Below are 23,715 nucleotides of genomic sequence, written 5' to 3' on the forward strand. Positions count from 1 at the left end.
GACACAACAGGACACAACTGTGGACGACATTTAAGCTCAACTAATGCATGTGTCCTTTCCGTTTTGTTTGTTGTGTCCACATGCTACGAGAAAGTGAAGCAGCCAATGACAACGACACAGTTGACAAAAGCTTCCTTTCCTTCTTCTTCTTCTTCTTCTTCTTCTGCTTCGTTGCGTTTCTTTTTTTGGGCAAACGAAAGGCAATCTTTTTCCTGCACAGCGTGAAAATCGCGAAAATAAATATTGAACTGTAAAGCCAAAGTCAACAATGTGCGGTGCCAAGTTTCTGGTGTGTGTGGGTGTGTGTACTTTGCTCTGTGCAACGCTTGCGCCTCAGGGGAGGCTAGAGTTAAGAGGCAGTTTTTAAGCCGCAGCTGTTGCTTCTGATTTGTTGTTACATGCAAACGCAAAGCAACCAACACACACACTTACAACTGTTGTTCTCTGCCCGCAAAACTCGACACAAACTGTTTAAACAAAAGCTTTTGCCATGTTGCGTCTATCGATAAATTATGAAAGCAAGACACGCTAATTATACACGACTAAACAAGCAATTCCAGCAACAGCCGCAGATGCCACAGTTATATGATACTTTATCTATTTCAATAAGAGAGAAAAAAAAGGAAAACACATATAGAAAAAGGGTTTATTGCCAAGATTACAATTTACGCTCTCAGTGGCGAGTTCTTAATATTAAATGAAATGAAGAAAACCCGCAGTAAACCCGAAATATAGTAGTAAATATGGTATTTACAAGCTCATATTCACAAATTTATTGGCACCCAAATAAAAGAGAGACTGTAAAATAATACATGTTCCTGTTGCTGCTAATGAAATGACTCCCTACTGGACTGGTGTGTGTGTAACCTTCATAAGAAATACGATTTTATTCCCTCAATTTCGCTATTACAACAAATTTTCAAGTGTTTTCTTATACATTATATAACTGCTTAAACTTGTTGCCTCTCAGCGTTCGCAGTACTTTGTTTGGTTTTCTTGGCTTTCCGTTTCGTTTCTCGTTTCTCCGCTAGGCGACCCACAAAAGTATGCTATGGTTTTTTAGCTTCCGCCCTTCTATTTTGAAAATTTAACGAGACATCTGGGGATTGCATCATTTCGTGCAATTTGGTGCTGGTCGTTGTTGCTGCTTGCTGCTGTTGCTGCTATTATTGTGTGACGAGCACATTGTCCTTGTTGTCCTTTGTGTCAACTAAAATAAATAATGCGCATACAACTAGTCTGCGTGTGCGTATGTGTGTGTATCTAACATATATGCACGCAAAAATAGTAAACAAAACGCTTGCTTAAAAGAACAACAGAGGCAACAGACACTAAGACAGCCGCAGGGCCAGCAGCGACAGGACAAGCAGCAGTAACAACAACAACAGCAGCTACTTGTCGTCTTGTTGCTGCTGTTTCGGTTGCTGTTGCTGCTGCTGTTGCTGTTGCAAGCAACTTGAGTAACGTTTGGGGCGTAGCAGGCGACACGCCCTAATTGAAATTAATGTCTATCCCTTTTCGATTTCTATGGAAGCTGTTCCACCCACCACTCTCTGACAAGTTGCCCCCTCCTCCGTCACAACCATCTTGTACTTGTACTCGAGCATAGTTTTTGCCAGTCGCTTCTCCTTATTTTTTTTTTTGTGTGGCCAAATTGCTTGACTTACAACTCTCTACAAGAGAGCTTGCTAGTCTCGCTCTGTGTTGTTAACTAATCCGTTTCCTGATATCTACCAAGACACGCATGTTTTTGCCCAAGAATAATGCGTCTGGTAGTCGTTGGTAGTCGTCGTCGGTCCTCACAGTCCTCGAAATCCTTATCCTTATCCATGTCCTCGTTCGCATTAGTTTGGACACGCACAGAAAATGAGGAGCATGCTATAATATTTTTGTTTAACGATTGTTTTGTGTGCTTGAGCCCGTAAACGGGGGAATAATTAGCCGTTAGACGTTAGCCTTTTGTTGTAGTTGTTACCCGTAACAGTTACAGCTGAAGTTACGGCTTACGAGTTACTCTTGTGTAATGGCCCACCGCAAATGGTGAGAGAGATAAAGAAGAACGAGAGAGCGAGAGAGAGAACAAAGAAGTGAATGGTGGCAAGGCAATTCCCATTTTAAAGGATGGCGTGTGTGCATGTCTAATGTGTTGAAGTTGTTCTTTGAGGCCTGGTAAAAATACGAATTACCTTCTCCTCTTCCTCCACACAACAAACAATCATTGTACATAGTAAATAACTATAATTTTTAACGCTTGCTACAGCCAACAATAACAAAAGCCACAAGGCAAAAATCAAATCGAATGTCGGCGTGCAAAAACTGCGCATTTGTGTTGTGTTCTGCTCTCATTTGGGGATAACGTGGCGCATACGCAATGTCTTGCCTTGCGCTTTACCTTCCTTTTTCACTTGTGAATTGTATGGCACGGATTTCGGGCAATTTGATTCGCATCTCATTTGTTGTTGTTATTTTTTCTTCTTTTTATACCCGCTACCCATAGGGTAGAAGGGTATTATAACTTTGTGCCGGCAGGAAATGTATGTAACAGGTTCTTTAAAGTATATATTCTGATCAGCGTCAACAGCCGAGACGATTTTCTGTCCGTCTGTCCGTCTGTCCGTTATGGATGAACACCTACTCAGAGACTATAAGAGATAGAGCTATAATTTTTTCGACAGCATTTGTTATGTTTGCACGCAGATCAAGTTTGTTTCAAATTTTGCACACAAATCAAAAATCGAATAACAAGCATAATTTTAAAGCTAGAGCTACGAATTTTGGTATATACAATAAGTAAGTAGTTATGATTCCTGAAAATTTGGTTGCGATCAGATAAAAATTGTGGAAGTTATTAAAGAAATACATGGGCAAAACGCCTACTTACTAGGGTCTGAGTTGCTTTGTCCGACAATCTGGCACATTGTGCCGTTTATAGTATATTTTGAATGGTGTACTATATCGATATACCAAACATACCATTTGGTATATTTTTAGTATTTTTAGTAATATTTTGAAAATGATACCGCAATATTTTGCCTTTATTAAAATGGGTAGCAGGTATCTCACAGTCGAGCACACTCGACTGTAACTTTCTTACTTGTTTAATTTCTGAAAAAGGTTTTTATTATGGAACACACACACAACACACTAACACACACACACAAGATTGGGGTGGTAAACGAACAGCAGTAGCAACTACAACAAGCAAAGTCTCCGTTTTTTTATATGAATTACAATAATAAAATGAAAAAGCAAACAAAGGAGAAGCCACAGTCGCAGTCGCAATCGCAGTCGGAGACTCATTCTCATTCTCAGTCGCAATCGCGTATGAAAAGATTGAGGCAACTCAAAGCGCGCAAGGTGAAAGGAGGAAATAAAATCATAAAAATTACAAAAGGTAAGAGACAGCTAAGAAAAACGACAACACACGAAATGCGTTCAAGAAAAATCGCCGTAATAAAGCGTCGAGCGTCTGTTTGAGGGAGGGGGAAGGCGGCAAAAGGGATTCAACTCGGCTGTGCTGCAAATAAAACAATTTGAGTGGAAATAAAAAATAAAACAAAGTACAGATGAGAGCTGAAGAAGGCAGCGGGAAATGAGCGCTTAACACAACGCCCCGAAATGTAACTGAAACGCAATCCTTTGTAAGGATAAGCAGCAACAGCAACAGCAATACAACAGACAGATAGTCGGACAAATACGGCCGAGGCAAACAACAATGCTGCTCGATTGCTCGACGTCGTCGACATTCTCTGGCTCATCGTCTGTTATGCCAAAGTAGAGCGCAACTTAAATTATTAATAACAAGCATAAGAAAAACAAATGTACGCGAATGAACCAAGAAGACAAAGGATAACGCGCAAAGGAGCAGCTGAGACACAGCCAACGGCACTCTCGGGCACACCGTCGTGTGCACCCGGAAGCCCTCTGGTCGGTCAAAAGCGGCTGCACAGTTGAAACTGAGGTTTATGCCCTGGACACGACAAGACAAGACACTCAATGCAATAGCCAGCATCTAAGGGCTAGACATAGACATGCAAAAGTGGGCAACATTTCCTATTACTACTACAACTACTAAAATGAGAACCAAGACGAAAAAAAGAAACACAAAGTGGAGGTAAAAAGGTTTACTGCTCCACTCCAGACCACCTGAGTGTCAGCTAAGAAAACTAACCGGCAGTTCTTAGCCAGCAGCTTTTGGCCAAATAGAAAAGCAAATACGCTAAAGAAGTGAGAGAAAGAGAAAAAAAAATCGCGTTTGTAGCAACTGCCAAAGTAGTGTATCTATCAGAGGAATCACTGCATTTGCAGCGCTGATAAACTATGAAATTCTCTTTACTTTAAAATACTTTACTGTCACATTAATATTTTCTTCAATTCAAATATGATATTAGCTCTACTGCGGAAATTTCATTGTGACATAAATAAAATTATTTTAAGTTTATTAGTTGAAATGTTTTTTAGTCTTCGTCACACAAAAAATTTATATTTCTTTATATTGAGTTTTTGTAAAAACATTTAGCTCTAAGAAATCTTTTGTCTCCTTTTAAATTGTGAATTTTGTGAATACTTTCTACCTCTAAAAATCGTTCATATCCCTTAAATTAGATTTTCGAAAATACTTTTTTATCAAAAAAAAATTATATTATTATTATTATATTGCATTCTTTTATTTATTAAGTAAATCAATTATAATTTTTAGCTTTTTCTACTATCCTTATAAAGTGTTCTAAATATGAAACATTGCCTTAAACTAAGCATACCCAGAGCAACACAGCTACAGAGTAGAAATGTACTACATTTTTTGGACAGTTCTTGGCTTTGGCGAAAAATGCAAAAAGCTAAGGGCAAAATCTATCGATGGTGCTTGCCGCGAGTGCAACACAGACTATTTGATCGATTACATGAATAATGCATAAGGATCAACTTGAGTGGCAGTCAGTAGTCTTCGATTATCTTAAAAGTTACCATATTAGCTATATCAACAATTTTTGCTATTGCTACAGCGCTTTCCACAAACATTTTCTCTGCTTTAATTCTAAACGTTTTACGAGCGCTGCTTCCTTTAAGATATTTTCTTTAAAATTAGATAACAATGCTTTATCATGTCCAGACTTCCCATTCCCCCTGGCTCAAAATTGCGTTCTTCTCATTTTCATTTTCATTGTCTTATTTTTGTTATTAAATATAATTTGGCCGGCGCACACACCTTTATGGGAATTCTTAAAAATACCATTTTTATGAGCTAAGAAGATGCCACTGGGCAACCCGCTGCTGTTGCTGTTGGCTGCTGCATTCCCCGTCTACAATTTCTACTTCAACCCCCTTTGCTGGCCATCACACAACCGGGGAGTCAGCCGCCAACAATTCCCTCCTTGGTGATTTATGCCGTGCGGTCAAGTGTAAGTTGGGTGCGAGGATGACGACGATGAGGATGGGAAATTGGGTTTAACAGCCACGGCTGGCAGCTCGTTAAATTTGACCCCGCTGAGGCGACTGTCGCTGGCTACTGCTGTAGTTGTTGTCTGGCGTTTTATTAAATAATTTCTGCCTACGTTCGGGGGCGTTTTTTTTTTATGAACTGGCAACTGGCCCGTTATCGCAGACAAGCCGGCCGGCCGGCCGGCTGATAGGTAACCCTGAGGCCAGGGAGCAGGACAGGACTACTTTGCGTGCTGTGATTTGCCTTAATTAGTCGCGTCAGATCCAAGCCGCGTCGGCAGTTCATTTCACCTCATAATTAGGCGTCAGTTGCGGTTTAAGCCGTTTGCCGACGCATTTTTAAATAAACGTAAACGAAAGCATGATAATAATAATAATAACAATAAATGGAAAAAAGAAGAATCCATGTAGGGATGCAAAAAATTGAATTGTAAACAAAATTTATGGCTTGCCAATTAACCTGTGATCTTTGTGGCAACACGAAGCGGCAACTGAGCGATTAAAAATCAAACCATTTTTAATTGCCTGATTAATGCTGCAATGCGAACACAAAGTGTAATTATGACCAAGTGAATGAATTCATTTCATTCAATTGCAATGCATAAATTTCTGTTTGCTGGTTTAAGCGTTGGTCGGTTGCACAATAAATCTGTTTGTCTTTGGTGACCAAAGTGTGTGCAAACAATATGTTCACTCCAAGTTATTTCACAAACATTTATCTTTGATTTCCCCTGCAGCCGCTCAACTCTTTTGACAAATTTTCCATTCGGGTTTACTGTCAACAATTTTAATTTAGTGTTGCATAAACTAAATGTTCTTTGTGGCCCGACGTTCCACTGCCTTATAGCTGCGGGCTATTGCACACACAAAAACAGGGGACTGTCCATGCATTTTTTTGGTGGTCAGGAATTCATTTATTAAACGCAACTGACAAAGAGTTTTGACTGCAGCCGCAAAAAGGGGGAAAAGTATAAAGAGCTGGACAGATGAATGGCATGTCTTTGTAGGCGCGAGTAAGAGACACTTTTAAATGAAACAAATTAAAAATACATTTATATTGGTTAAGACTTGCAAATGCGGCTTTAAAAGCAGCTACCCGCCGATCGCAGAACCAAGCGAGATAGAGACATCGCTAACGAGCGTCCATTATGCAAACAATAAGCACCGTTTCCTTTCAGATAAAAGCAGCAGCAGACGAGAGACAACAATAAAAGCAGAAGGAGCCAAATATATATTGCGCATACGCCACGTTTTGCCACGGGTCTGGGCTTTCATTCAAAAATAGATTTATGTGTGGCATTTAAACGAAAGGACAAACAAAATCAAGAAATATGTTGCAGCATTTATCAAACGTGACGCGTTCCAGGTTTGACATCATTATTCCCCTCAGCGACAGCACCAACAACAACAACAACAATGAAAAAGATGCACTGCATTTTGATATCATTAAAATGTGATCACTGCGCATTAAAGTTGTAGTCAAATGAGAGGATGTGGATGAGGACACCATCTTGGTGGCAACAATTTGATTTAGTGGCACACATTACAAACGCACACATACATATTCATGTGTGTGTATGTGTGTGCGAGTGTGTGTGCTCTATGTGCTTTGCAATAATGTCAACAATGGACCAACCCCACTCAAAATGCTGTCACATCCTGTCTGTGGCGGCGCTTCGCTGAAGTCGCTGCTTGCTTGCTTGCCATGTGTGCCATTTACATTTAGCATTTTGCTCCACTTGTTGGCTTTCATTTTTTTTGTTTTTTGTGTGTGTTGGAGGTCGCGATTTGCATGATATTCGCATTTATGCGCTTAATTTACTATTTCATAATGGGGCGACACGCAAAACTCTCTCTCATTCTTTTGTCTAGCATTATTATTATTGTTATTACTACCATCATATACATAGTATTATTATATCAGCGGAATGAGCACTCACCTTGACTCCAATATGAACCGGTGTGTATTCAGCTTTGTGTATTGAAGGTATTGGTATTGGTAATGGCATAGGAAGGGGGCAGGACATCATGGTCGCTACCTGTGAATAGAAGTGATAAGCAAAGAGAAAGACATGTTAGTTGTGATGAGACGTTTAGCTGATAACACAAAATTTAAGGGAACTAATTAAAAACTAAAATAATAAATAAAACAAGCAAGAAAACTACAATGAAGTGAGTGCATCCGCAACCCACTTTGAATAAAGGCAAAACAGTGCGGCATTATACGAAAAAATACCGAACTAAAATACCAAAAGATACTGAAATATATCGAAAACTTCATTTGACATATTTATAAATCGAAGTTAATCATAATATATACCAAACTAGTATATCCAAAAATACCAAAGTATACCTAAAGCTTTATTTGGTATATTTATAAACTGACGTTATTCGTAAAATATACAAAACTAGTATAGAATAAATACTATCATATACCAAAAACCTTTTTTATATTTATATACCACAAATCATAAAATATACCAGATTGTCAAAGATACTACAAAAACTTCTGTTTTGGCACTGATCAGAAGTTCCAATACCCTTCTCCCCTATAGGTAGCGAGTACAATTAAGAAAGGGTTTATCGACTTTACAATTGATTTGCTGCAGCCCTACAACAGCAATAAATATGGTATATAGGTTGCAAACTTTTATGAGCAGCAGTTGCTCAACAATGCCGAAACAGAAGGGGAAGCAGCGACAAGTAACAACAACAACAACAACATGGGTCATCAAATAGTTGACAGCTTTTTGAGCACTCTGCATCCCCATAAACTGTATTCTCTGTCGCCTCGCTGCTGCTGCTCGTTGGCGTCCAACAGTTTGCCAATTCAGTTGGCATTGCAATTTTTCGCCTTTTCAATTTCGCGCGTTTTAATAGCAGTCGTGGAAGGCAGCCCGGGAACTACGAATGTGTCCTAGGGACTGGGCAGCAAAATCACAACCACATTCCATTGCTTGGCACACTTGTGCCCGAACGTTTCATTTGGCATCATCATCATCATCGTCATCGCAATCTCAATCATGACGATGATCATTGTCATTTCCGCTTTTGCGTAACGACGTCAACGTTTTTGATGGCTTCATTTCGTTGCGCTGCATTTCGTTTTGGGGACAGCGTGTGGCAAGTAAATCATAACTGCCTGCAACACCCTTTTTCTTCTTTCCTCAGCAACGTATAAAAAAGTTTTCGACTTTGTCAGAAATACGAGCGCAACGCAACGCAATGCAATGCTTTTGAGTCCGACAAACTACAAAGTAAAATCGCAGGCGAACGTTGGAAATTAAAATTGCATGACAAAGTGGCAAATGTTGTCAAAACTTTTGCATTGCCCGTGGCATTAACAGCCAAGACACCATAAAAAAAAAATGTAAACCAAAACCAAATCCCACCCAAAAAAACGATTCTCAGAATGCTACACAAAAACAAGTGTTGCATGCACTTACAACATTTCAATTTCCGGCCTTGAATTCGGTGTCGACTTCGCGCTCAAGCAATTTGTGAGCAATTGTAGGTGGTATAATGCCAAAGAAATGTTAAAACACGAGTTATTTCTAATCACATTACCAACTAGGTGGTCCACTTCAATTTGACAAACAGCAAAAGGCGACGCGTCAATCTAAGTGGAGACGGCGGCATCGATTACCAGGTAAGTATCTATAGCTCTGCCTCCGCCGCACTTAGTTACTCATTCACTCACTCTCGCTTTAGCTGTCTGTCAACCAGCTGTCAGTTTGTTTACGCATAGTCTCCCATGTTTTTTGTGAGTTGACAGTGTTGAGAAAAAGGGGTTGTGGATGGGGGCAACAAACATTCCACGCTGCCGCATACCACATTTCAAAATTCACATTTTCAAACGCAAATTGCTTTAAGTGCTAGGAAAAGTGTCGCGCGTGCTCTCGACTCGGTTGTTGCTATTGGGTTGGCAACTAATTAATAGAATACAGTCTAATGCGGGGAGCAAGCAAGCAACACATCGCTGTTGCCACCTCCAAAATGGAGCACATAGAATGGAGAAAAAGAGAGAGAGTGGAGAATGTTTTGAGTGGCAAAGTGCAGCCAGGCATGGCCCGATTCGCTTGCATTTTAATGACGACAACAAACGGAAATTGACGTTGCCTGACTTACAACAATGTTGCAACGTTTTTATGGTGACACGCGACACAACCACAATCCCAAGAGCGAACTGAGACATATGCTGGCCATATGTATATAAGATTATATACATATATATACACACACTTATAGTGCACTCGTCCTGTTGCAAGTCAGAAGTGTATTTTGCAGTTCAACTACTTCACAACATTGACATTGATGCATGACTCTGATCCGAGATCCAAGAGAGAGATCCCCCCACTGCACCCCCCGTCTGGTCCACCCACGCGTTAATTTGTCCAGCTTTTGTGGCCTGCTACGTTTGGCGTTTAAGCAGCGTAATAAATGTCAACGGCAATGAGAGCGAGACGCCACCGTTCAGTTTACAGTTTACAGTTCATTCTACACAATTTGCTCTAGGGGCGGCATGCCACACTGCTGCACTGCCTACTGCAAATGCGATCCATACCATGATTAATGTGCTGTTAACTTGCATGTATCATGCATCATGCAACAACATGCTGCATGCAGCACACAGCACAGAGCACTGAGTACAGAGCATGGCGAAGCCCAAAGCTAAGTAGCGGCCTGTCACGGTGTTGTCATTGCAACAAGTTCATGGCATTTGCCGTTGCATTTTCCACTCGGCTGACTCCTCTGCACTGTGCACCGCTTTGGGGCAATGCCAACAGTAATAACAACAACAACAACAACAACAATGAGGAAAACCCCCCCCACAATACACAACAACATTAACAACAGCTGTGACAGCCGCACACAGCAAATGAAGCGAACATTTTTTGCACACGTCAAATTGAATGTTGGGGAAACAGGGAAAGAAGGGGGCGTGGGAAAGGGCGCGGAGCAACGACTGCATCGATGAGCCCCTGGCACTGATATTGTACACAATAGCGCACAGGTTAATGAACAGGTGGATTGGCTAGTCATAGTCGAGGGCGGGGCTCCAACTTGCCAACTGCAATTCAGTCACTCAGTTCGGCTGAATGACTCAGTGGCCACAGCGCGTTGAACTTAATCGCAAATAATGACAAATGAATGCGAATGCAATGTTAACTTTTTGGGTTTCACTTATTGCGGAAAAAACTGCGTGTGTACAAATGAAAATTGCAGCTTACAAATTAAAGGTATTTTCATATTAATTATGAAAAGAAATCAGAGTGACAAAAAGCAGAAAAACAAAAAGAAAACAAAAATTGATTTTCGTCTAAAATTTGCACTATTTTTTTCTCGCAATTTAATATATTGTTTTTAATTCAATTTTAACTACATTTTTGGGAATTATTTATTACTATTTTTCGCTTTGGCTTAACTAATTTTTGTAAATTATTTATTTTCATTCATTTTGCAAATTTTGCAATACTATTTATGCGCATATTTGCTTCAATTATTAATGGAATGTATGACCTATTTATTTGTCAGCTGTAACTAACATCAATTTAATTAAAATCTTCAGTCTACTCGCATAATTAGACAAACTTTCAACACATTGAAAGCAACAATCTAACAGGTATGAAGTGCAAAAGAAAACGCATAAAAAACGTGTGTAAAACTGGCATAAAAAAGAAACGAAAGATGTCTGCTATAAGCCCACGGATTTGCATAGTCGATCCCATATCCATTCGACATGCACACACAGAGGATGTAGAAAGGAGCTCAAGGGATTCGTTGGCTTCATGTCGTGCACTCGGCAAGACTGCATCAATCGAAGCCCTCGAGGAAAGCGCATTAAAAAGCTAAAATCGTTTAGATTTGTGACACTTAGCAACAGCAACTACTGCTCCCAAAGAATTGTAAACTGAATTGTGCAGATTTCGCATGAGAAGTGAAAGAAAAAGAAAGCCAGTGAAAGTAAATAAAAATCGTCCATCCCCATCAAGATGAAGGCAAAGGAGGAGGAGTTGGCCGACAGGCAGCAGCAACACTTTATGCAAAGAATGGCGCCCATATTTCTTACACAAACCCAGCTCGCAACTGTGCTCAAAAACTTAATGCTCGAGGAAAACACGGCAAGAAGTTGCTACACACAAAACTTGGTCGATGCTCCAAAAGAAAGCGGGGTGAAAAGCGGTAATGCTGAAAGGGAATTGTAAAGTAAACGAAATTGAAAAGCAAAATGCAGCATTTGCATAAATTCACTTCACAACGACGGCGACGACGACGACGATGAGGATGAGGACGATGCCGTGTTTGGTGTTGGCTATTGAACGGAAGCACCAAGATAATCATGATCAGCAACAGGAGTGAAGCGTGCAAAATAATAGCGTGCTTTTGTGCTGTGCTGTGCTGACTACTGACTGGCTGGGGATGTTGATGCCCCTTCCCCAACACCAACACCTTCCCCATCTGCTCTTCAAGTCGGCAAATGCCTGGCTTAGCGCTGTGCATGCAACGCCTAAAACTATGCAACACAAAAACGCTCAAGCTACAGCTCAAGCTCGAGCCCAGCAAATGTGTTGAAAATCCTATTCTGTTAAGGATTTACTTCAACCGCCAGGGCAACAGAAGCAGCGGCGACGGTTTCAACTTGCTCAGAGTCTAAAATCTTTCATGTGTGTGCGAGTGTGTGTATGTGTGAGAGGGTTGTGCATTTGTGCGGTTTTGTGCCGCATCAAATTGCATTACTGCTGAAAGCCGCAACAACCAGAAAGAAGACACAACCCGCCACTCAGAACTCAGTCTCCGCCGACGACACCATGAGTTGCGTTTGCGTCTGTTTGCTTTGCATTTTGATGCTGTCGCAACGTTGTTGCCCCTTTTTGCTCATCTCTCACTCTCTCTCGCTTAAGGAACAATGCAATACACTCGTTGCACGGCCCAATTGCAAAACTCAATCCCGAGCCACCGTAATTCTGCGTGCCTAGCTTTGGCCTAAGCCTTCGAGGAACACACAGAGTCAGCTTTCTATGCGACTGCTGCAAGGCTTGATGGAGTTGAATGCCGCTGGCAAACGTGACGTATGCGTGTTGCATGCTGCAACGAGCTGCATCAGCAGCAGCTATCATTTATCATTTAGCATGCCACCTCTACCTTGTTGACAGCACACAGACCGTGTGTTTGTGTGTAATTAAAAATGTCAACGCACAATGGTTTAGGTGACACTGCAATCAGGTTGCAACGCAGCGCAGCACAGCTTCCAGCCATACATAGTACATAAGTTTTGTTGTTGGCGCGGACAATGAATGGAAACAAAAGAGCGGCTGCAAAATTGCAGCTACTAGTCGAAAATGCATCCGTTATCCTCTGGCAATTGATGGTGAGAGAATAACGTGCCACACACACACCCAGCTGGCAGCAATCAGTCTTCCATGCTGTTAATTAACTTGAAAGCGGCAACGAGCGAAAGAACAACAAAATGGCATATACTTTGATTCAGCTTAAGATATTGGCATCTTTAAGCACTACCTGAGCAATTGCTGATAAAAAGCGTAAATAAACACACACTGTCAAAAAGAATTCTCGGAAATCTTGCACATTATTGACATATGCGATTTCTTGCAGTGTATAGTAGAAGTAGAAGGCGAAAGTCGAGAGAGAAAACATTGAGAATTCTATGGCGAATTGCTCTGGCACTTGAGTTCGTCTAGTATGCGCACATTTTCATCATTTTCTCCCCAAGATTTTGTTTTCTTCTTTTTCGTTTTGCAGCCAGACAACATTTCTAGCAAATTAAATGAAAACACCTGATGATGTTTGAACTATTCCTGACATCCATCCTCATCCTTCTCTCATGAGTCTCGCGCCCCCAAATAACATGTGAGTGCTGCTGCTGATACGAGAGTATTACGAGCAATAGTTCCGGAAGTTTTTTTTCTCTCTCTGTTTCTGCTCCGTCTGCTTTGAGTGTAGCGGCTGCTGTTGCTTCTGTTGTGCGTTGTGTTGTCCGTTTTAGCAATTTCTTACAGCCAAAACAAATATTGTGCAATTGCATTGTGCAGCAGGCGGCCCAAAAGATACAACAACAAAAAATGATAGAAATGTAAAACACAATACTTCAATTGTGGGACACTCAGCAATAAAGCTTGGCAAAATACACAGCTGCAATTTGCTAAAAATAATCAAAGAAAGCTGAAAAAAAATTGCCATACATAGAATTACTTGAGAGCTGAGCATACCCGCTTTGGTCAACAGAACAGCTGGCACTGGGTATTGCACATAAACAAAACAACACCATGACGAAGGCAGCCAATTTGAAGCGCTAAACAAATGGAAGCAGCCAACAGCAACCAGCAACGAGCAACAACGAACAACTAGCAACCAGCTAGCCACATTTGCCTCTTGTTTACTTTGCTGTTTTCGTTTTCGTTTGCGTATTCGTTTTGCTTTTCTCGCCACATGTATTGAAAAATTAGTTTACAGAACACAAAACATTTCAATGGAATTAGTTTGCCTTTTGTGCCCAAACCCCCCCGACGATATCTTCTCACACACAACAACAACTTAAAGTCACGGCTGGCCTTGGGAGCTGTTTGTTGTTGTTGCTGCTGTTGATGTTGCTGTTGCGACTGCGCAATTGAGCTGTCAAATGAGAATCAGATTGCCCCTCCATCGCATCGCATAAACAAAGAAACCAAAGCGCAAAAATCTTCTAGAAACTTCTGGCAAAGTCGTCATCCTCTCTCTTATTGTCGTTCCCCCTTCGCAATTTTATTGCTTGGCGGTGCTGTCGGCAGTCAAACGTAACGCGAAGCATCAATAAAATGAGCTTCACTTCACTCTTCTCAACTTGAGGGCAGATCAAGTGACAGCTGTTTTGTTTTGCTCAACTTCTCGCTTGCCCTCCATAAATGCACAAAATTCTTTGAAAAATAATGCATAACCCGAGAGCCATTTAAGGCGCTGAGCAAGTTGTGCAATAACGAGTATATTTTTGGTACAACATAAACGATCCTTTTATGTAAAGTTGGCGACAACATAAAATATTGTGTTTTGTAAATGTTCTTAAATAAATTGCATAACCAAATCCGGCTTCGCTTCGTTTCCCAAAACCAAACACAAAACTTGCTTTAATTTTTACTATTTTTATCCAAAAACGAAAAAACAAAAACAAAAACACTTTTGGACATGACCAAGCCGTGGAACAAGTGTTAATGACACTTGCTTTTTTTCTGTTTTTGAGAAGTAAAAGAGTGAAGTGTCGAGGGGGTTTTGCTGGCGACTTGTCTGTCAAGCGCGCGTTGAGAAATGTTTGTGCATGAGAAATTGTTTAGCCGCTGCCGAGTGCAGCAGACACATGTAGACACAAGCAAGAGCAGACACATAAATTCTCATTTAACATCGTCAAATTAATGACTCGCAAATGCCACAACGTTGGCCCATAACTTTCCAAGCAGCAGTAGTCGTAGTAGTAGTAGGCACGGCACGTTCACAACACAATCTCAACACGTTTCCCTCATTGGGTTCAAGTTGAAAGTCAGCTCAGCACAGAATGTGCAGAAAAGATCAAGAGTTGAAAGTTGCGCCACCGTGATCAGCTGTGTGTTCTATGTGATCACAAACCATGTGTTTGCCTCAGCCACGATGAGCTCATCCGCCACAACAGAAAGTGAGAGAGTGAGAGAGACAAACAGACGGCTGGCCGACCAAGTGGAAAAACTTGTCAAACAACTTAACCGGCTGCCGGCCGGCACAGCACAGTTACAACATGCCACAACTACAACAAGACAGCATAATGGCATTGCATGAAATTATATAATAAAAGCAACAATAGAGCTCGGTGCTTTGTTATATGGCCAGATAATTGAAATACTCTAAAGCGGACAATATAACTTTGTCATTGGATGTGCAACTGTTTATCAAATTTATTAAACCCGATACTTATAGGGTAGAAGGAATTGTAATATAGAATATAGTATATATTCTTGATCGGCGTCAACAACAACGTGATACACTCGATCTCAGATACTATAAGAGCTAAAGGTTTAATTATTTTTCGAGAGCACTTGTTATGTTTTCTTTGGCTGACAATCTGGTATATTTTGTAGTCTATGGTATACTTTAAATGTTGTACTATAGCGATTTACCAAATATGAGCTTTTTAAGCCTATTTTTGATTTATAGAATAAGGTTTTATTGAAAATGGATAGCGGGTATCTCACAATGAAACACATTTTAATGCAGCTTTCTTACATGTTTTTTTTTTTTTAATTTTATAAAAAGAAAAGCTTTAAAACACAAACTTAAAACTAAATTTCGAACTTACTTAAATTTACTTAACTGCGCACATTTGACGTTCGAATTAATTAACCAGAAATTGCGCAATTTAAAATTTCCAAAACTAAATAATTAAATTTACGCTACATTATTTGCAGCGTAGCTCAACTTCGGTTTTGCCTTGCTTCAATTTGCCACATTTCCCATGAAGTGGCCCCAAAGCTGCACCAGCAAATTCGTTAGACATGTGAAGCAGCCGCAAAGTTTTAATGCTTTTATTCCCCCTTTCCTTCTCCCCCACACCCCTCCCAAAAAAAGAGAAGGAAACGCAACTTGGACACTTGTTGCCATTTTTATGGTCTCTCCAAAAAATGTTGAACAAGCACTGAGCTGCCATCCATTTATAAAAAGGGGCAGATATAATAGTATATAAGTATATATATTTAAACCGAAGAGTAAACGCAGTGGGGTCTGGTAGTTTTTCGTGTAATTTCATTTTTTATGTGGTTAATTTTCAGCGTTTAACAATCGCTTTAGCCCAAGGAAACCAAACACTTGCCATAGAGCCAGCAGAGTTGGCGACCTTGCGGCGGGCTTTTCAGCAATTAATCACAGCTTAACGTGGCTCATTTACTCGCCAGCTGGCGGCTCGAAGCCAACTAAACATGGAGTCGTCATCATCATCATCACACTTACAACAAAAGCTAGTCAAGGTGATGATGCACATTTCAAATGTTTATTGAAGAATTTTTAATTTTTGTTTGATAACCGATTAGCGTGAAGTTTTAGTGTGATTTTCAAATGTTGAAAGTCAGTTTTAACACGTACATTAATGTCCATAAGTGTCACTTTTGTGGCTGCGCCCTTCTCACGAAATAATTAGCAAGAAGAGCACGTGCAAATTGCCGAGGTCCAAACGTTACCAGCTGCCAATTTCAATTACAAGATTTGCGGCTGCTTCCCCAGCGGGGTAGCCTTTAAGTGGCCGTGACTAATTAGGAATTAAATTGACAGAAAACGTGTTCCACTCACCTCCAGCAACTGGTAAATCAACTGGTAAATCATCGACGTCTTTAAACTTTCTACATCATTTATGTACATTACAATTTATAATGTCATCCCTCATCCGCCGCAAAGGATCGCAAAAGTCGCTTGTCACTTGACCACGCCCTTGCGACCAGTTCAAGGTTGATTCAGCAGCAGCAGCAGCAGTGGTGGATGCCACATTGTGCAACAAGTTAAGCCAGTCAGCTGGCTGACGTGTTGAATGCCCAACGCTTTAACTGTTGCACTTGTGACAGCGACTAAATCCCTACATGAATATATGTAGCCATAGTATAGTAAGAACATATAGATTGCTGGCTGACGAGCGAGCTCAGCTCTTTCACCCACGCAGCACGTGTAGCTCTGGCCAATTAGCTGGCTGGCTTTGTGCCTGGATCTGAAAGCGAATGCTTTAAAGCAGATTTAAGGATGTCAAGCGAAACACACGTATGATTTTCATTCAAGGCTTCGCATATAATCTAGTTTATTAACAGCCGACGGCAGCCAGAAAAGCGCACTTGTCATTTGTTTTTAAAGACTGAAGAAGCCATACGAGAGATATGTCCAATAAGCAGATGAGCTGCGTAGCCATAGTAAAAAGTCTGTTAAATTATTAAATAGTTCAGCTCCACCACAAACACGAAAATGATATTTAAAAGCCAAATATAAAACTTTTATAAATACAATAAAAAAAAATTGCGTGTTAAAAGTTTTGGCAACTGTAGAATTTAAATCGGATTTAGCAGTTTCGTGATTGCCAGGGCCGTTGGCAACCAAACTCTATAATTAATTTAGTCCACCCCACACACACACACTCATACACACATACGCTTGCTCACTTTGTTAGCTGCATTTACACACAATCGTCAGTTATTAACCTGGACCTCGGACCTGGAGCTGTGCTTGGGACCATCACTGACGGTCAAAACCCGGGCAGCAGACAATGCAACGCCAAATGAAAGCTTTGCAACCTGCAACCTGATTCGAGCTCGCACTCGACAGGTGGCCCAGCGTGCCAGTGACAGTGAGTTGCACGTTGGTTGTGGCATAGTATGTGCAGGCAGCAGCAGCAGCAGCAGTATCTATGCTATGCCACACAATAAGCGGAATATGAAGGCGAGTCATGTTGTCAGGGCAGCAACGTATCCTTGCCATGCCAGGCAGCTAGCCTGGCTGACTTGCTGTCTACTCTTAGATGCGGCGAGGTCGTGTAGTTTTAATTAATTTAATTTCACGCTCATAAAATGCCAAACAATGCGAAAAACTCCGGCACACACTAAACATCGCACATCATATGCCGCACAAGCATAACAGAAGGTGGCAAAATCGTGCCAAGAAGTCAGCCAAAATGCTTGAAAAGTTTTGTCGAGCTGTCTAATATATCTAGATATCTCTAAACAGCATAATTTGTGCATACGCTATCAACACACAAACACACCCGTCATCCGTCAAACGTTATAATTCAATTTAGAAATGCATTGCAGCGGAAATAAGCTCAACCGAACGGCGATCGCTGACTCAACTAGGGAGCAATGGCTGCAACTGTGTTAGAAACAAATACGACGAGACCTAAATACTATTGGTTATAATTCAAAATAGTAAAAATTCTTCGAAAGAGATTCATTCTAAAGCAAAATGCATTAATATTAAATATTCTTTGGTTTTTCTTACAACGAATAAATGATTTTTAAGTGATCTTGTAAGATTCAATAAAAATTTACTAAAATTAACTGAGACTTTTCTCCATTTGTAACACTTATTGTTAATGTTTCAAATTAAAGGTATGCAACAAACTTCGAAGAAGAAAGTTTGATACCATTGCTCAACCATTGCTCAACATTTTAGAGATTTATATAAAATAAAAATGCATACTGCACTCAATATAATTAAAATGGATTAATGCAAAAGAATATATAATTGCTTGATGATTATTTTTTAAATCACATATTTTAAAACTGCTATTGATTAATGAATAAAACTAATAATCGAAAATTTTGCAAACAGAATGATTTAAACCGATCAGTTGTTGATTAATGAAAATTTCCTATAATTTGTCTTTTCTCCTTTCGTCACAAAATTAAATAACCCACTGATCAGATAATGTTTGATTTTACTTGTTACAAATCTCTTCACAAAATATTAAAACCCAGTGTCAACCTAGGGCATAATGTAACTGTTCTCTGTCGTAATTGAAAGCGTCATAATGTGATCGCAATATGTGTGCAGCTTGTAGGCGGATTGACGGCATTATGATCATAGTACTACATACAATATATAATGTGTGTCAGTTGGACAATGGCCCCGACGCGCGATCTATGGCGAGTGAACTTCTAGATCAGGTATTCACACACACACACATGCACACATGGTGTGTGTTTAATGGACTGCCAAAGCGTTGCCCCGCAGCTAGCGAGCGAGCACGCGATGCAGTTCAGCTGTGACGATCATTAGTGAGCGTATCTTAAAGATACGATTGTATCTAGCTGTGCATCGCAAGGCTACAGCTGTTTGCCAAATGTACGCATTTAAAGCTTTTTATGGTTTGCTTTTCGTTATTTGTTGTTGCTTGTTATTAATTGTTGACTTCCCATTTTCGTCGCATCCGCCACATGTGGCGAAATTGTTTAGATTTTGTATGCCATCGTCACTATTTATGCGCTTTTTTTATACTTTGTTGTGGTTGTTTTTCTTCTTTTTGTTTAATTCTGCAAGTAAGGCAAACACCCGCACACACTCACTTAGTGTGTTAATGATCTGCTCTGCTGCGCCGCATAATAAATATAGCACAACAACAAACAGGTCAAAATAAAAAAGCGGAAAAGACGAAAATATTATACTGTTTGCATCAACGATTGCAAATCATTCACACCTGCTGGCACAGAGGAAACATAACTATGAATGAATATGTAATGAGGTTAATGCTAATGAGAATAAAGATAATATTCTTAAGCAACTTCCATTCGATTCTCAGCAAACAACTCAATAATGATGCATATCTATCACTTTCAATTATTGAGACTCAATTGAATTTTGCCTTTCAAAACACTTAAATCACACGAGAAGCACATGATCTTTTACGTACATAAAAGTAAGAAATAAAAGAACTAGCAAGATACGACGTTGTTCAAGTTCCCGGGGAATTATCATGAAATGTTGTTGATTCCCATTCTCAATGCAGTAATTTCCATTCTCATGCATAAATATTTAGGTAGTGTTTGGCATATGATGATGTTGATGACGACGACGCGCCGTCGCGACGGAATGATCTGATTTCTGATCAGCTTTGATGCGGAGATAGCGATGAGGTGCGAGAGGCTAGAGAGTAGCCTGGCCTGGACGATGAAGTGTCTGCCTCGACTGACTGAATTGTGTGTGAGTGGGTTGCAGATGGTGCCGTTTATTCTGTTTATTTGTGCACACAGTCTTCTCTTTTCGTTGTTTCTTAATGCGAGAGAAGAGCTGCTTATTTTTTTGTGCAAATTGCTAGAAATCCAAACACTCATTCGTTGCGCAAAACGTGGCAAAGCATATGACGATCATGATAAAGAGGCAAACCAATTAAAAGACCAAAAAATAATAATTAACTTATTTTGGCGAATTGGCAGCGGAATGCAAATGCCTCATTAGCAGCACGACTGATAAAAGAGATGTTGCAGACGTTGCATGCAACAATCAGCATACAAGATCCTGGCAAATGCCCAGAAACTAAAACTTCCCCCACATAGAAAAAAAGAAGCGAACTCACTTAAGTAGCTCACTTGCAACCTGTTGCGTCTGCCACACACAATTGCCTGGGCAGGTCGTCACTTATGGGCCAGACATTATCATCATGCTCATCAGCACCAGCAGCAGCAGTGGCAGCAACATCAGCAGTTTTCATTCCCTTGCCACTTGCCACTTGCCGCACCAACAACTACGACGACCACGATATATGAGCGAGGAAAATGCTACACATTTTGGCTGGCAAATCACGCAAATGAAATGCACAAAATGTGCGCCATTTATATCATGCAGACGACCTGCCTTAGTCTTCCTTCCCTTCCCATCCGCTGTGCCTTGCCCCTAGTGTTGCCGCTGACGTGTGGCAGGTTGCCTAGGAAGAAGAACTCGGGCAAAAATATGAGGCAAAAATATGAGCCAACAGGCCACAGGCAGGCAGGCAGGCCGCAAAAAGACATTGCACAAGAGCATTGCACACGAGTTGCTCTTGCTGCTAGCTGAGACACAGTCACACCCAACATGCTGCTTCTCCTCTCCTTCTCTTCCTCATCCCCCTCGGGTCTTGCACCATCTTGTGCCACACTCAATTGCGCGCTAATTCAGCGCAGCTAGCACTTAATAATTTCTTTTCATAATTGAGTAAAAAAAATTGAAATGGAAATAAGAAAAATAATATAGTGACGGAAAGCTAACGGTGCGTCGCATTTAACGTAGACAGCCTGGGTGTGATAGAGATGTCAAGATATGACACTAGGCAACTGTCTGGCTAGTCAGTCAGTTAGAGAGCGTCCAACATATTGCAAACTGCGACAGCCACATGTCGAGGGTTGCTATAAGAATAGATCTGTTGTTTTATCATGAAAAAGACAATTTTTTAAGAAATAATAATGATATTCCATTTGTAATATTTTCAATTTATCTAATTATTGAGAAATAAATACGTTTAACAATTAAAAATCTCATAACTTATAACTTATATAAAATTCCGAACTGAATAAGATAAGTACATTTCGAAAAGTAGAAAATTTATGTAAGATATGTTATATGCTCGTTAATTTTTTATGGATAGATGTGTTGTCTTAACTTTAAAAAGATCAACTCAAATTATTTAATAATAACAGGTAAGAAACCCTAAAGTGCTTCAATAAAAACAAAATACATAGTACATTATTATTTTTAAAATATATCAAATTAATATACCGCGAAAAATACTATAAAATATACCGTAGGCCAGTAGAAGAAAAAAATGTATTTACATGCTGTATATCCTTTTTAACAAATAATTATAATTTATATATAGAATATTCGTTCTTTAGCTTTCTATTGATGGATGCGTGGTTTCAATTTGAAGAAAATCCCGAATACCTAATTCCTAATTAGCTTTTCATGGATAAAAACATTAATTTAAAGAAAACATTCTTTTAAGAACCAACTTCTCTAAACTCTTAAATTTTTTGTCTCATGTGTCTCAAATACTTTAATAATTTGACTAACTGCAGTAGCAAACCATGCAAAATCTGTGTAAATTGCCCACACTATCTTGACTTGGACCGCCCAGCGTTGATTGAGCTGAAATGCATTCACAGCATTTACAAAAAAAGAGATTTATGAGTGTTGGGGGTGAGCTGAGGAAGTAGAAGTGAAGTGGCAGGCAGATGGAGTGCTGCGTTGCCTTGGCAATATCTGTGCAGGGTCTGTTGTAAGGGTCTCTGACACGTCTGATTTAAGTCACCATGAAAATGCTTTGAAGATGCACGCGCGTTAAAAAGGCAAGGTGCGCAAATTAGTTTGCGGTGTGGTGTGGTTTGGTGTGGCTACTTGACAGTAATTGCCACGAGTGGGGCCACTTGAGGGGACAAAAGCCTGTTGAATACGAAATAGAAAACCATTGATCAATAGCTTCAAGATAAGAGAAATGGAGGAGTGGAGTTTCGACCACACGACGAACGGACGATGGTAATGGAAAAACAGATACAGCAAATTTGCTGGCTATTAATTTCCAATTGTGTTGGGCCCATTGATGACACTTTGAGCAGCTACCAAAAACCGACAACTTAATTGGCTTAGAGGTTGCCAGGCAACGACATTAACAGCAGAGCAGCAACACACAAACACATTCGTACAAAAGGAGCTACACAAAGGCAGCTTAGCACGCATTACGAAACCATAATACGTTTGGCGATTAATCAACTGTCTAAATAGCTGGTTGTGTGTGAGGGAGAGGGGGTGGAGAGGTAGGCCACCGAAACTTTTGGCTCTTTAACTAATTTATAAGATTTTTATCAGGGCAGCGAGCCCCATCGTTGCGCTTGACCCTTGAGTGACCCACTCAACGGGCGTGATAATTGCACTATAAAAATGCGCAACTGGGGAAATAAATTAGCAGTAGTTTTTTTTTTTGCTCATTCTTCTATTTTTGTTGTATTGTGTGTGTGTTCTCTTGTTGCTGCCATGAAATAAATCTCAATTAATATGAAAATCGATTACGTTGCGCATTAATTATTTAAAAGGACGAGGCAAATGAACAGGAAGTTTCTCTCTTCCTTCCTTCATTCAATCCCCTCGAGGTCGCATATAAATTAACGACACTACCTGCAAATTGTGTGCTTGTTCTTGTGTGTTCGTGTTATTATTCGACTTACGTTTTCTTTCTCGTCGTAGTTCCAACTTACCTGCAACAAAGAAGAAAAAACATTAATTTAATTAAATGCAGTACAGAATTTAAAAATGTGAAAATAATTTATGTGCAGCGCAAATTGAATTAAACGATTTAAAATATATATTGTATGAAACATAAATCAGCGCAACAATTAAATTTCAATGTTCGAGCCACAACAAAGTTCCTTTTTTTTAAATTTATTAGTGTCAAAAGGCCAACACAAAAGGAAGAGGAAGAAGAGGAAAAAAAGAGTATCCTTTCAACCCGAGATAGCGATTGAAACTTGATGCTGCATGTATTGTATGGGAATAAAGCGTATCACGTTCACAACCACAACATTGTAACGTGTCTTGAGCAACATTTATCATGGCAATTCACTCAGCCAACCCACACACATTCACATACGTATGACATATGTGGGTGTGTGCAACAATGATAGCGAATTGTGGACACACGGCATGTGGCCATTGTGCGTAGCAGAGCAACGCTTAAGTCGCTTTTGTCCTGCAGGAAGTCTCATAAGTCATTTCTCCAAGTCAAATAATTCATAATCGATTTGCAGGACCAAAGACGATGCTGCTGCTGCT

At 40.1% G+C, this 23,715-nt stretch overlaps 1 protein-coding gene across 1 annotated transcript in view; it reads right to left on the bottom strand.

The window, feature by feature from the left end:
* The window catches only part of LOC133837474 (polypyrimidine tract-binding protein 1), a 166,688-nt gene that overhangs the window by 121,575 nt on the left and 21,398 nt on the right, over window positions 1-23,715 (bottom strand). The window contains 2 exon segments of the mRNA XM_062268250.1: window positions 7,380-7,478; window positions 23,112-23,141. Of these exon segments, the coding sequence (XP_062124234.1) occupies window positions 7,380-7,478; window positions 23,112-23,141 (129 nt within the window).

This window comes from Drosophila sulfurigaster, chromosome 2R (genome assembly GCF_023558435.1).
Source record: "Drosophila sulfurigaster albostrigata strain 15112-1811.04 chromosome 2R, ASM2355843v2, whole genome shotgun sequence".
Lineage (NCBI taxonomy): Eukaryota > Metazoa > Arthropoda > Insecta > Diptera > Drosophilidae > Drosophila > Drosophila sulfurigaster.